At 32.0% G+C, this 16,047-nt stretch overlaps 1 protein-coding gene across 10 annotated transcripts; it reads right to left on the bottom strand.

Annotated features, from left to right (window-relative positions):
* Window positions 1-2,866: 2,866 nt before the first annotated feature.
* LOC102627630 (serine/threonine-protein kinase BLUS1) lies at window positions 2,867-14,862 on the bottom strand. Of its 10 annotated transcripts, none has more exons than XM_052431644.1 (22): window positions 14,603-14,862; window positions 14,282-14,500; window positions 12,751-13,005; window positions 11,651-11,775; window positions 11,448-11,492; window positions 11,272-11,353; window positions 11,113-11,181; window positions 10,851-11,021; window positions 10,692-10,757; window positions 9,171-9,239; window positions 8,980-9,087; window positions 8,794-8,864; window positions 8,357-8,566; window positions 6,871-6,983; window positions 6,625-6,719; window positions 6,489-6,542; window positions 4,654-4,776; window positions 4,516-4,564; window positions 4,373-4,434; window positions 3,434-3,495; window positions 3,263-3,314; window positions 2,867-3,190 (listed from the first exon to the last, which is right to left on the bottom strand). In XM_052431644.1, the coding sequence occupies exons 2-22, from the start codon at window positions 14,438-14,440 to the stop codon at window positions 3,185-3,187; spliced, it is 2,046 nt and encodes a 681-aa protein (XP_052287604.1). In that variant the 5' UTR covers window positions 14,441-14,500; window positions 14,603-14,862; the 3' UTR covers window positions 2,867-3,184. The 10 variants fall into 10 exon arrangements, 5 of the variants coding, with proteins under 5 accessions (XP_052287604.1, XP_052287605.1, XP_052287606.1 ...); XM_052431645.1 differs by having other exon boundaries at window positions 6,504-6,542; window positions 14,603-14,861; XM_052431646.1 differs by lacking the exon at window positions 4,654-4,776 and having other exon boundaries at window positions 6,504-6,542.
* Between the last annotated feature and the right edge of the window lie 1,185 nt (window positions 14,863-16,047).

The following is a 16,047-nucleotide window of genomic DNA, read 5'->3' as shown; positions in this document are numbered from 1 at the left end:
TCAGCCATTTTAACGGGGTTTAGAGTTCTTGGTAAGATAGCTGCTAGTGAGGACAAGTTAGAATCAATTGTTTTATATATCTATATATAGAGAGAGAGAGAGAGAAAAAAAAATGTTCCAGTTCGGAATTTTAAAGTGCGGGAAACCTTTAAAACCGTATGGTTTTAAACGCTTAAAACTACAAGCCTTTAAAGTCGTGCAGTTTTAAAGTTTTTCCAGACTTTCCCGCATTTTAAAATCCCTAACAAAAAAACTACTATATATATATATATATATGTCTAGGAAAGTAGAAAAGAGAGAGAACACCCAAAACAACTTAGAGGAAAAATTTTAGAATAGATTAGATAAACCAATATCGAGAATGAGACATTGTGCTCTTTGTGTCCCACTGAAAGAAGTAAAAGAAACCTTAATTAATTTCGTGGAAGGTGAAGTTATTGTTTGCATGCAAGCTATATATGACTCAAAATATATAGCTTGCATGCAATTTGTGGTGAAGTATTGTAACCATCAAGTTTCTTCTTCATGCATTGAATCATTTACAGGTACTTCACATGCATGCTGCTAAATTTAATAGAGCTTCGTGCGAAGGATTTTGCAATCCATTGCAAAAAGGAAATGTGGATAAAAAAATTCTGAGAGATCTTTAGAATTGTCTTTATTCAAACCACTAATTTAAATCCTGGAATTTTGATAATATTATTAAGGAAACAAAATAAGTTGAGTATCTTTTTTTTTTTTTTATTCTTCCAATTATCTTAAAGCTCTATGTATATATATATATGACAGACAATTTCCAATTCATAATTCCTTTTCAAAATCATCCCTTCATCGGTGGCCCGAAGATCATGCCGGCCCACCAATCCCAGCAGTTCAAATATTCCAATTAATTATCAGATAATTATTCATTAATGCTAAAAAAAAAATAAAATCAACGTATGTGGTTAATTACAACAGGAAAATTTTGCAAATGCACAAGTTAGATTTACTGGCAAATAAAATCCATGTCTTTTTTATTTTTTTTTTATAATAGTATCTTAAGTAAGGACATAGTTTCTCCCTCTGAATTGAGTAGGTTCCAAATCCCTAGTGGTTTATATATATATACACACATATACATACATACATACATGTATATATACATATATATACACACACACTCTGAAAATCTAATATCCAATGGTGGAGTTACATGCTTATCCATTGTGACGGTGAACTCAAAACTAAATATTATAAGGATAATTTGGTCATTTTCATAGGGTTATCAATTACTAGACCTACTTGATATAAATGGACAAAATATGTCCTTATTTCGAAATATATATTTTTAGAGGTCTAAACGCTACAATTATCTCACGCACACATGCATATACACTAGAAATGTTCCAATTCAAGATTTTGAATTTTGTTATAATCCGAAAAGGTTATTAAGACATATAATTCAATAGTATAATGGCATAAAATTCGCATATTTCTTAACTATTCTTGATGGATCTTTAGACGGTGATATAAATAAATGAATTTCAACTCTTAATAGACCACAAATTTTATTATATATGTGGATTGTAACAACTTCAGAGAAAAAATAATAATAATAATAGATACATACATTGTATTAAGAATGGTATATCTCAAGCAATTTATAGCCATGTGTACGGCTGCGGTGGAGCCTATCGTGGGAAATTTCAAGCAAGTGAATGAGTATCAGTTGCTCTTGTATTTGCACCCTTTTGGCGTTATCGGTAATAACTATTTGTTATTAATAATGCAGTTTATAAATATTCTACTTGTCTATCACGAAAAAAACGTTACATATAATGCTGATGTAGTGACTGCAAAATTAAAATTGTTACCAACAAACAACGAAAAATTTATTACAGTTAATCGGTGCAACTGATAGCACCGTAATAAACTATAGCCAGGATGATCCCTCTTTTTATGAGCCTTTGCTATTGCGTAGTATGAAATCATCCAAAAAGCCGCCTCAAACTGATAGAAAAGGAGCTCAACATGATGTATGTATAAACGTGTGAATTGATTATGCATAAAGAGGAGTTGTAAAAATATGAACCACATATGAGACGATACTCTTTTTGAACTATTCTTTCCATGGAATCACATTCACATCAAAATTGACTAAGATCAAAATCCAAAGACCGTAAAACTAATCACATTTAAAGTAAATAAAAAAAGCAATATAATAATTATTCTGTGCGATGCATTCAAATTATATATTTAAACAGGTTTAAATTATATAAATAAAAAATAAAAAAGGATATTATCATTTTCCCACCAAAGTTATTCTTACACATCATGTCAGTACTACAGTTTAGTAAAAACATCATTTTACCACTAAATGTTTAAACTGTTAGTATTTTCCCACCATTTCGTTAACTAAATAAAAATTATGTTGACATCATAAGGGCATTTTGAACATCTCATGCTAAGTCAAAACGTTGTGTTTTGCAATTGTAAAAAAACAAGCAATTTGGACATGAAAGCCCTAGAAATCGAAATCAACCCCCTCTCTCGTTTCTTATTCCATCTCCGCCCTCTCTCGCTCACTGTCATTGACCCATATCTCTCTCACTCTCGCAGCAATGTCCTCTTTTGGGAGTAATTTTGTAATTAAATCGTCTTTTATTGTTCTTTCTTTTTAAAGGATAAAATCATCTTTTACGCTCTAGGGGTAAAATTGATTTTTTATGCATTTTCCGTTAAATATTAACTAAGTTTTAATGAAATGGTGGAAAAATACTAACAATTTAAACATTTAGTAGTAAAATGATGTCTTTACCAAACCGTAGTACTGACATAATGTGTCGAATAATTTTGGTGGGAAAATGATAATATCCCAAAATAAAAATTATATTGCATCACAGGCAAGCAAAAAATATGCCTTCTTTAAGTTATAAGTACATTTACAAATTCCTGAGCTAGACAATACAATATAAAATTCATGTACAGTAATAGTATCGTGAAAGAATATGCGCGCACCTCGCGGGGATCACTAATCATTAATTTCCTTACTCCTACTACAAATTGATACAAACCTATTATACAAATAACAATCCGCTACTGATGTCTCTTGAACCCTTTTTTTTTTTTTTTACTTTACTTCCGTCATTATCATAAAACTTAATAATTTGATCTACGATGATTGAGGTAGCGGTTTGAAACAGTATCATACCTGAAAATGATATGTTAGAATCTACATTTAGAAGCCAGAATGAGTAAAAGGGCAAGTGTGTCAAAAAGTAACCTGAGGATTTTCTGTTTTATACTTTTGGAGCTCGTCTTGGGCACACATGAGCCTAAATATGGCAAGCCAATATTCTGCAGGTTAGCACTTTGAAAGTACCCTTTGTGTCTGTGCTTGTCTGTGCTTGATAAAGCATATATGTTTGTGCATGTACATTACATCAAATTTTACCTCCATTGCAAATCAGTTATTTCGTGAAGCAAATCCTTCTCCCTGTCATGAGCTGCTTCTAGCTGCAATAATATGAAATAAATTGTTTACTAACTTCAAATTACATACCAATAAAAAGTAACTGAGTTTATTCATGTAAGTTCTACGTTTACAAGATCTCAGTAGAGAATTAGAAAGGGGGAACTGAATCTAATGCGGTTTGAATTATTGCATATCCATAATCGATATAAATTAGAAGCAAAAGGGCACTATCATCAGTGAGTGTAACCTTCTATAATGAGCTTTCTGAACAAAAACTTTGTTTATGTCCCAAAAGTATCCTAACCGCCCAGTCTTTCAGGCACAAAGATGCTCTATTCCATGTGCCAAACAAACCCAGATGATATTACACAGGTCTGAACTTTGGGGCAGTGTCCAAGTATGACTAAACAACATCATTGCCCTAAATTCGAGTACATAACACTCATTCCTATCTGCTGACTTTGATAATTACATTGCATTGTTATTTTTGCCCGCAATTTTAAGAACAATTGAGAATATCCCTTTATTAAGTTCCATAATATCCGTATGTTTTAGCCAGAAGAACCACAGACATTCATTGGTTCAGTATTTACCTTGGCATAAACCTGAAACTCTTGACTTTTCCAATAAGCTACAGATTCTTCCTATTTTAATTTTATAGCTGATAGCAGCACATGTACCCCAAATCAATTTAGCTAAATATTTACCCAACTAAGAATTTGAATACGTGCATACTTGAAGCCCAAGCTTCCAATTAAAATACATATTGGTTTTCAAATTATTCCATTATTTGATGACATATTCAGGGACTTCTTATGTTAGAAGGGTTTAAACGCAAGGAAGAATATTGAAGTCACATGAAGATGGGTTAGGAGAAAAGCTAAATCAACAAAACCAGAAAGTCGAGCAGTTACATACCAAAGATTTCTCTGTGGTAACCGTATTTGCTGGTGTGCCACCTCCATCAACCAAACGGTTAGCTGAGTGACAAGAAAAACAAGGTAAGATCATCTCATTTGAACAAAAAGGAGAAAAATCTGAGGAGCATTTATGGCTTGCACCTGTACAGTCTCCAACAGAGACTTGCTTCATCAGATTCAGAATACTCTCCTGTTGAGAACAACATGGCAAAAAAGAAAAATGAAACTTCAGAAGCCATAAATATGCATAAAGTTTAAAGCTACATGGCTAAATCATACCCTTTGAAGAATATTTGTCTGTAAAACATTACACAACATTGGGAAGAGAGAATTGCCAGAAAGATTTGATAGCACAGTATCAGATGGTACTGGTGAAGATATTGCAGGAGATTGGGAAAGGACCTACACAACCCATAACTTGCTATAAGACAATCAGTAAATAGATAAATTATATAGATCATCTATTAACAATCATAGATGGATAGAGACTTCGTTTTCCTAGAACATGCTTAAAGCATTTCTCCTAGACACGCTTGACATGGTTGAATGTATTCACTTTTTGTACTGATTGGATAGAAAACTTAGTTCTCCCAATATTTAAAAGGAAAGAACTAGAAGGTGATGCAACTGACTGGAATCAAACCTGCAGGTGCATTAGAAGCCTTTCCATGAAAGGAAAGTTTTGTGAGAAACCTCACCTAGAAAAGAAAATGTGGGACAAAATCCTAATGCACTGAAGCAGACAATGCCAACAAGATGCTTACACCCACTTGTATATTCATTTGTAAAAGAACAAGGACACAGTGAACATAATGGTGGAGGAAGCAAGAAAAGAGAGAATTCCCCCTGTTAAAATGTTTTCAGGGAAACCTTCTTAAGGATTTTCTAGCAATGTTGCATATAAACCTAAATCTGTGTTTATGCATTCCTTTCTCTAAATCTGTGTTTATGCATTCCTTTCTCTAAATCTGTGTTTATGCATTCCTTTCTCTAGGTAAGGCAGTTTGAAAATTTAAAAAAAAATATATAAGTTTTCGTAGTCCGAATTGTCGACATTTAGACATGGAAATACAGCATAAGTTGAAGCAACTTCAAAAATAAGAGAGATCCCGTTATTTAGGTGGCATTTACTTTTTGTCTGAAATCTCAATAGACCTAAATTAGTGTGAATTCTAAATTGAACTAAATGTCTGAATCTGAATGATATTTTTTTTTTGAATTGCTGAAAATAAATATTAAGTTGTTTTTTTTTTAACTTAAAAAAATCTAAAAACTAGTATTTGTACATTTGTGCCCTTTTAGATTATAAATGACAAATAAATAATAATCTCAAAGAACTTAAATACGATAATATATTATTATATCATAAATCATGTTCAATTGAATACAACACTTTGTATCCTAAATTGATGTCTGTTAATCAATATTATTGTAATTCATGATGTTTTTATATGAAAAATATTCACAAAAGATTATGAAGATAAATAATGCTAATTTGAAGAAAATAAAAAGATAAAAACAATAGCAGTCTACCACTCTATTATATCACAAGTTATAGAGATAGGTAATAATGTTAATTATTAAATTTTATTTGGGTAAGGATGAAAATTAATTAATTAGATAAGGATATTTCGAAGAATATCTTTTAATGATATTTCAGACTTTTTAAATTAAGTAAAAAGCTAAAAAAAATTGGCCCAATGACTTAATGATTGAAAATTTTCATTAAGTTAAAAAAACAAACGGACTTAATGACTTAACTGATTGTAACTAAGCCAATTAAGTCATTAAGTCATCAAGTCAAAAAAACAAACAACCCTTAATGTTCAAGGTAAAGAGAAATAACCACACAGTTATTCAGTATATCTTGTTTGATGTACGCAATTAACTAGCATGTCATCCATAAACAAATGACCACGACTAACCACTCTTTTAGTCCTGGTATATATTCCATTCCAAGGAGAGAAGGGAGGAAAAGAAAATGTTGATGCAAAATGTATGTTTATCTCACAAATTTACTAAAAGAGAATTGACTATCTATGATCAAGCTCTCAAGAAATTTCAAAAAAAAAAAAAAAAAGAGTTAATAAATATTTTGGCACATACGTGCTGACCTCAGAACTACGAACCTGCATGCTGTGGCTCTTTTGTAGTGTAGGAGGAACCACCTGGGGGAAAAAAAAAAAAAAAGATCAATTGATGTCCAGTCCGAATAAGAGAAGAAGGCATCAGGATCAGAATCTAAGTCACCTTTTCCAAGCATACATTCTCAGATGTAACCTTAAAACGTCCCTTTTGCTGAATAACTGGTGGCTTTGCTTTCTCATCAAGTTCATCACTGTTTGCTGCCACAGTGACACTTAAATTAGATAGAAAAGCAGAGATTTCCTTGAAATATCAAGAGCAAAGTGATCAATGGCAATCAACTTAGAAATCAACGAATCTACATGCCTTAAAAAGAAGAAGCTTGAATAGAATAAAGATACGAGGACTTGCCTGATGATTTAGACACTTTTGAAGGAATTTCACTAGCTGCATCATCCCCTGCTGAAGCAGTTGTTGCTCCATCACAACATGAATTATTTTGAAGCTGATTTTGCAACTTATCACTATAAATTCCACAAACATAACAAAACACTTCTATCAGCATACATTCTATCAAGTAGGGGTGGGCACTATTCAGTTTGGTTCGGTTCAGCCCCTGAACCGAACCAAACTGAAACCAAATGGTTCTTGAATTTATGAACCAAATGCGAACCAAATTATAGAACCGAACCGAACCAAACCAAATTAATTTGGTTCGGTTTGGTTCTATAATTTGGTTCGGTTCGGTTCGGTTTGATTTTATCCTATATATTCATTATTCAATAAAAAAATATAATATAATAATACACTATTAATACAACAATAATCTTGAGTCTATAAATTAGCAAACAATAAACAACATAATAAAATTTAACAATAGTAAATTAACATAATAAATTCCAAAAACAATCTAGAAATCCATAAATAATAACCAATATAATTAAATCTAACAATAATAAATTAAAATAACAAAGTTCAATAATAAAATAAAGTGTATGCTATGATATATATAATATCATGTATTAATTAACAAACAAAAATAAAAAAGATAAATTATGAACTATTTTTTAATTTTAATTTTAATTTTAATTTTTTCTTGAACCATTTGATTCGGTAATTTAGTTCGGTTTTGAACCGAACCAAATAAAAAACCAAATGGTTCAGAATTTCTGAACCATTTAGTTTTTTACTACGAACCAAACCGAACCAAATTGTCATAATATGGTTTGGTTTGGTTCGGTTCGGACTGAACCGAACCAAATGCCTACCCCTACTATCAAGTATCTATTTGATAGGAAACAGACTAATTTGTTAATCCAGAAAAAGAAGATATAAAGAGAGGTGCAGGCTACCTCTGACCAGAGGAAAAATACTAGATTAAACGCATTAAAAATAATCAAAGCAATAATAAAGAACATACATGAAACAGCCACAAAATCCTCATAAGAACTATGAAATTTACTAGAAGGTGAAGCCCCAACAGACAACAGAAATAGCTTTGTAACATATACAACAAAACTAGAGTAAAGGCAAGTGTACTTGCCATAGTTTCCTTTTAGATATTAGATAGGTGAGGCTTTTTTTTCACCCCACTTTTTCTAAATTTTCATGAGATGAATGCATGTTACACTATTTCTAAATAAATATGAATGTCGCTTAGTCAATTTTTTAGATCTCTTATTGATGATAAAGATAAAAATGAAAAATAGCATAGGAAATTGGCACTTATAATTATGTTTATACAAGACCAAATACTTTGTCAAGTAGTGCTATGGCAAGTAGCTTCTTGCCTTCCCCAAGCAATATAATGTGACATGAAAACCTCCAGGCAGTCTAAGAAAACCATTTTAACTAACAAAATGTTTGAAATAAATACATAGATCATCAAGTGGCAAACCTCTCTTTGTTAACAGGAGCAATAATACTTTCCGATAATGCGGTGCTTCCTGCTCTTTGATGAGAAGGAATAGCAGTACCTTCTAAAGAAGGTTTTTCACTTGGATTATTCTGATTGCGATCATCATGACAGGGAGAACTCAGTTGAGTGTATTGCTCAAAACATGGACTAGCAACACTTGAATCATCATCAGATTTATCACACCTAAGTCTGCAAAATAAAACATTACTTTAACTACATTCAATTAGATTAGGTCAACTAGACGAAGCCTTAGCTCCGGCAAGGACCTAACATACTCAGATGTAAAATATAATCATTCAACTTTCTCCTAGCACAAGCACTGCTCTTCTTTATTATGCTGACTTTCTGTAAATAAATCAACAATGAAAAATATATGTAACTGTCAAATGTAAGAAAGTTATGTCAAAAGTATATACTTTGTAATATTCATTGTAGACTCAACGAGTATATGAGGAGGCAACTGATTCTGCATCAGATCATTATCATCCTGTGAAATTCCAAATCGTTACTAAACATAAAGAAACTGAAGAAAATTCAGAAATAAATAAAATAATAATAAAAGGCCTATCACCCACTACAAAGCACCAAATCCAATGATATACCAGAACTGTGACTTGGCATTCTGATTGCTTTCCTTGCATTTCAAGGGAAGACAAAGTACTCGAGCTCCCTCCATGATTGCTCTCAGATATCATGTCCTCATCTTGGATCTGATAGAGAATGGTGATATCAATTTCTAAAAACACATCACTGCCAAAATTATTCACAAAGAAAATGGACCTTTGTCATATACCAGGGAAGCCTGAGCCTTCACATCTTCAAGATTGAAATTCCAGCCACTAATCCCTCGCTTATATTCATTCTAGATATAACCATAAGAACATGTTAATTGTAGCTACTAGGTATTGCTAAGCATGATACTTTAGGAAGAAATACGAAATTGCAGCCAAACCCAAGGTGCATTAGGAATTGCTGTTAGGCAGCTATACCTTTACACCTCTAAAGTGTTTGGTAAACACTTACAGCTATAGATTGGAAGCTAAGATAATTTAATTTTAATTGTATGATGAAAACTTTATAATATCTTTACTATTTTTTTCGAAATCACTATCTAAAAGTAATATTTAGTAAGCACTTTCAATTATTGTTTCACAGTTAAAGCTTTTTTTCTACAACACCACAGTACTAAACCAACCGCCAAAATCACTCTATCAAGACAAATTTATCAATTCAAGCCCATAGTTACAGCAAACACCAGGAACCATGTTGTTTCTTCCTTGATCAAAGAAAATTTTCAAACAATACGTAATTGCTGAAGAATAGGGAAATACAAAAGGTTAACAGCTTATCTGCTCAATAATTACTTGCACAACCCTTTGTAAAAGCCTGACACATAAACTGCTGTCGCTTTCATTAAATTTCTATACACCTCTTCAACCGTCCTAATGTTTTTACTGGGGACTTTCACACTTAGAGTTGATGCGCTTTCATGGATCAAGCAACCAAAGTACCATATCCTCAGCCATTATCTTGTAATGAGGGATACAACATTTTCATATGTTCAAAAACACTCTAGTTACCCAAAATGACCATGACTTCAAACTTTAGATATGCATGGATCAACTCATTCGAACTAATTTTAGTATAGACTATTCAGACTTCTTGTTTCATATAAAAATGTCCCCCAAAAAAAGGTCATTTCCTTAAATACAAACAGTCCAGATACAACCTAAATGTTTTAGTTATATATAAGAAAGATGTCATCAAACTAAGGCAAGAATAATTCTCTAGGAAAGCTGTCTTTTGCCATAATTCAGGATAGCACTCGGCTCTAGACTCATAAAGCTAAGTTGGATGCAATCAATTTCTGCAGTCATATAACAGAGGCAAGTGCCAGAATCAGGCAAGATCAAAGGATTGCCTGATGACATTCCTCTGTTGCAATTTAGAACAAGGTGTAGCCTCAATTAGAATCCCCAGTCCTTTGCCAAATGTTATAGCTAAAAACAACAATTTGTCAAATTCGTTATTGAATAAATAAAAGTTATAACATCGAAAGTCATTCAAAGCAACTCAAATTATTTTGTTTAAGATTTGATTCAAATTCATCATAGATGCAGAACTGATTCGAATTAATCATAGATGCTGAAAGGGCAATTAGATGTTTGGAAGACTGGCAAACAAAATCCAATATTGACCAAAGGAAATTGCGGCAGTAAAGTGAATGAAAGGGTAGAAACAATATAGAACTGGAGCATATTTTTTTAAAAAAATCAAAATATTTTAGATTTTCCACTGAAAGAAATGGTCCAACCTGTGATATTTCCTCTTTCTGCCCATCTGGCATTTTCTTCTGTGCAAGCATATCTTCTTCCTTTTTCTGTGATTCAAAATCTCAATACTTATAAGAATATAGTGCAGACATAACTACAGCATACAAATTAAACTACACTAGAGGGAGTAACGTGCTAACCTTCAATGCTTTAATACGATCACCAAGAGCAGGCAACCCCTCCAAAAGTGTCCGTGCTATATACTCATTTGACCTAGCTTGCTTGAAAAATGAATGTTTTAACAACTTTTTTGCTGAAGGCCTTTTTGAAGGATCTTTCACCAAGCAACTGGCAATCATCTGCTTAAAAGACTTGAAAGAGACAAAGGAAAGGTATAAAGAACGCATTTTGCAATATAACTAAAAATGAAGTGTCAATGATGCTTGATTTCTCAGAGCATACCTTAGAAAATTTCCTATCTCTTTCATAATCAAGGCCAGGGGGCGCATTTTGCAATGTCATAAGCAGTACCTAGCATTATTAGATGTGTTTGAGGTTATTATAAGCTGGGTTCTCATTAAAAATGTTAAGAATAGCATTTACGTTATATAAAATATGCACCTTCATAGGAGGATATTTTGAGAAAGGAGCATGGCCATGGGCGAGCTCTAATGCGGTTATACCAAAAGACCAGATATCAGCCCTGCAGGGAAGTGTCAAACATACATCAACATCAAGCCATCTACTGAGTATGAAGTGAATTCAATTCTTTTGGGAAAAAAAAAAAAAAGACTGACTTGAAGTCATAACCATGCAACTGCTCCATAACCTCAGGTGCCATCCTGTGAAATAGAGAGAACAAATTTTTATTTATCGAAAACACAATAAAATTGGCTAACATCTAAGTGTTTGACAAAAATGTTTCTGACTTTGAAAATACAGTCTCTGCCACTGTTAGTATCTGATAAATCTGTTTGAGCACTTGATAGTAAAAGCTCACCAACAAGGTGTTCCCACAAATGTATTCCTCATCCGTTGTCTATCACCAGAATCAAAAAGGCAAGCAGAAACACCAAAATCTCCTAGCTTGATTGCACCACGCACATCGATGAGGATATTCCCAGACTATTAGAAACAGAGAATAGGAAATCATTGCCAATAACTAAACAGAAACTAACAAATGTATAAAGAATGCAAAATCAATTATATCCAATAAAAGCTAAGAGAGTTTACAACATGATAAATTAATCAAGCTTTTGTGCAAGCAAGTCGTGTTAGCATGCTGCAATAGATCAGAAATTGTATCCATATTGACTATGTATATGGATGATTTATGATTTTCTCCTCCTCTCCACTCAGTCCGACTGTTGACTTATAGCCTAGCCGAGGTAAAGACTTCTTGTTCTTTTATAGATTCTTTTGCTCTGTGTCCTATGATTACCAAGGTTTTTCCCTTTATTATGACATATGCAGTTAGCCAATATTTATGCTGGCAGACAAACGAACTTTTCAAATTCTTGATTTGAACATTTTTATTTTTGGTTGATTTTTAGGTTGGTAGACAGGGTAGTTCAGATAATAATGCAAATGATGGGCAGTATGGATAATAATACACATTGGATGCAAGAAATAGCTGCAGTGATCTTTTCCCGAAGTTTGACCCTAGAGATTTAGTGACCTCATAAATCACAGATCCCACAACACATTACTCGCCATCCTTAGAAAAGAAACAGTCATTCCTTTCTCTTCCCTAAAAGTATGACTCCTATCTTTCAGGTTCACCAAGCCTCTCCAATGTCATATCTCCATATTCATCTTTGAAGTTTACTTCTTATCTTCTGATAAAATTTCATCTCCGGTGGGGTGTGAATGCAGACACACATATATAAATATATGTATACGTAAGAAGCAACGAATAACACAAAGTCTCGCAATTAAAGAGAACTCATATCAGCAAAGAAAATTAACACAAAAGTTTCAAATTATGCCTCATAATGCAACTAAGGGTAAATGTAAACATTATAGCCTGCATGCTACAGAGGCACATGCAAATCTTCACTTGGATAACCTTCAAGATATAATGAGAAAACATATGCTCACTTTGACATCTCGGTGTATGTGGCCATGATGATGAAGATAGTCTAAACCCTTCAAAACCTCACGTAGAATTGTTGCGATAACCACCTCCTCAAAACCATCTGGATATGCAGCCTTCAGTATGTGAAGACAGGAACCACCAGACATAAACGGCATAACCACCCACAGATTGTGGTCACTAACAAACGAGCAATGTGATTTAAGCACATTAGGATGGTCAACCAAGATCATTGTCTGAGCTTCACGAGATATGTTACTCTGAGGAGATAAAATAAAAAAAATGTCTTCAACAAAACCTTCAAGATAATGAACTAATCATGCATTAAAAAAGCCAGAACCCATTTTAAAACTTTTGATGGTAATTCCAAACATTAAGATTTACAGAAAGGCTTCTGCTATACAATTTCCAATATCTGATGAAAATGGAAACACTTATATATTTCTTCAAATAGCAGTTTACATAAAAATTCATTTTCTTGGACAGGGAAATCAGTTAAACATGGGCAATGAAACACCTGCCAGTTGAAACTTAAAATCATAGAATTCAAAAAGTTTATAAAAAAGTTAACATAGCATTAATTTTCATCTCCAAACTCAATTTTCCTCATTGAACTCATTCAAAATAATAGATACGAACTCTACTGACCAATAAAAATTTAAACAAATCCAATCCATATCAATATAACAAAGCCAAACAAGAACACCACCCAAGGCAATAGTTTCACTCTTTCAAAAACCAGAGCTACCATAATAGCTAATTAGACTGGTGTCAAACAGAATGGTCTGGTAAACTAATTAAACAGCCACTTCACTTTTTAACAGCAAATGTCCTTTAAAAAGATGTCCATTAAACATAAATAAATCCTTCTACAAATCTTTGTATACTTAACAAAGCAATCAAAGAAATTAGAAATATCACAATTTGTTGTATATCATTTCAAAAAATTTTAAGTCTTCTGAAAAATTTTCAAATTAATCCCGTCTTACCTTCAATTGCTTATAACCAATTTTCGAAAATTAATATTCATGCTATAACTTTTCACCTTCAGCTATAAATTCTGCTTCCATCACATTAATCTCAAGCAGCAAGCTGAAATAAATTAAATGAAAATAGTGATTTCCTATATTCTACGCTCTCAGAGTATCAGACGCTACATACTTTCCAAAAAATAAATTAGAAAAAAGAAAAAAAAAAAGGTCTGATATGACTTTTTAATTTTTAAATTAACTTTTATCGTTATTTTCAAACAAAATTTTATGCTACTATGTCAATTTCCATTACTTTTACGTACAATAAAAAAAAAGGGACAATTCATTCTCTTTATTCCACAAACCACAGAATCTCTCTAAAACGACACCGTACAAACTGTCAGCTACAGCTATATAATTTTCGAAAAAAAAATGTATCAGTCGTCGCCAGTCACCATAACACCAAAAAAATAATAATAATAAATAAATAACAATTAAATTGCATTAAAGTAAAGCTGATTCGAAAACATTTATTTATCAAAAACAAAATTCATCGTAAATTTACCAGATCGCTATTGTCACGTTCGAAATCAAGAATCTTGACGGCGACAATCTCGTTGAAAGGAATACAAAGAGCTCGATGAACAGAGGCGCTCACGCCTTGCCCTACCTCCTCGTACAGCGTGTAATGCTCCGCTCCAATCGGATACTTCTTCTTGTCCATTTTCCTTTATTTTTTTCTTTTATAAAAAAAAAATCTTCGACGAATTTTAACTCAAATATCCTTAATTCAACCAAACAAATAATAATAATAATAATAAATTAAATGAACTTTAAAAATTAAATAAATTATTGAAAAAACAGGAAATAAGAGAGAGAGTCTTACAATGAATGTTGAGGACATAATGCGGAGAGAGAGACAGAGAGAGGAAAAGAAAAAAAGAAAAATGAAAATGTGAAGAAAGCGAGGCAAATGAATGAATGAATGAAGGAGAGTGAGAAGGTTTGCGTTGTCTCTCCGATATCTCGTGAGAGAGAGAGAGAGAAAAGAGAGGCTAGAGGATCGCCGCTCGGCAAGCAGAGACGTTTGCATGCAGGAATCCCGCCACTCGTGTTTTTTTTTTCTTTCTCTCCCTTCATCATCGTCTGTGCTGTATATACTGCTTGCTCTTGTACTATAGGGTTATTTTTAGAGATCTCCCCTAAACTTTTACTTATTAACACTTTGGGTAAAATTTCTGACCAGAATTACACTACCTCCCCTGACGTTACTTCAAAGTTTCGTTTTCTTTTCTTTTCTTTTTAGGGTTATTATTATTTGATTATTTAATAAATCTTTACAAAAAGTATTGTTTTAATATATTTCCATTAGTAATTAGTTAATTAATAAAATATTAATCCTACCTTTGAAAAAAAGAAAAACTACACAAGTAGAGGTATTAACTATTACATTTATAAGCTTATAGGGATTGTTTTTAGCCACTTTATATTTTGAATTTATAATATTTTAATATTTTGTGTGCTATTTTTTGACCAAAAAAAAAGCATATAAAGAGCAAAATTCATATTTTATTAGTCAATTAATTGGTCAACAAATTATACTAACGAACATGTAATAAATTGATAGGTTTTATAAAGAGATAGTAATAAAATAATAGACTATCATATTTCTTACAGTCATTTGACATATTATAATTGTTAAGATAGTCAAAAAATAATAAGTTTTTTTATCATTATTTAGACCAATAATCTCTCTTCCAACAGCAGAAGGCTAGACCTCTTATTTTTAACATAAGAGATTTTATCATTTCAATTAAATGATACTCACAAAATTGAGAAAAACAAAAAGTGTTATCATACTTTTATGTATGCAACAATGCTTTTCAAAAAAAAAAAATGTATGCAACAATAACATATTAACATATATAACAGGCTTGTTAGTTATGTTTTTTTTTAATTTTTTATTATCTAAATTTTGTTATAAGTTAAATAATAAAATTATTCCAAAAATTGACAAAAAAACGTGTCATCATACTTCATATAAATTTAATCATTAGTGAGGCTCGTTCAAAATAAATCGAAATTTAAATGATAGGTAAATTGAAAAAATATATAAATGGATAGGTTATTTTGTCGATTTTTTTTTCTAATTATGGATAGGTTATTTTGTCGAATTTTTTTTCTAATTATGGCTCTCTTCTTTCTCTTTTTTTTACTAAATTAAACAAATTATTTCTTTGTTGGTATCAAATTTATGATATTATTTACTTTTACTCGTTTTAGGAAATGCCACGAAGGCACGAACCACCTGAAACTAACGAATTAATGTTT

The sequence above is a fragment of the Citrus sinensis genome, chromosome 7, assembly GCF_022201045.2.
Source record: "Citrus sinensis cultivar Valencia sweet orange chromosome 7, DVS_A1.0, whole genome shotgun sequence".
NCBI classification, from domain to species: Eukaryota; Viridiplantae; Streptophyta; class Magnoliopsida; order Sapindales; family Rutaceae; genus Citrus; species Citrus sinensis.
Note: the sequence above shows the minus strand (reverse complement) of the source record. Positions and strands in the feature narration are given on the sequence as shown.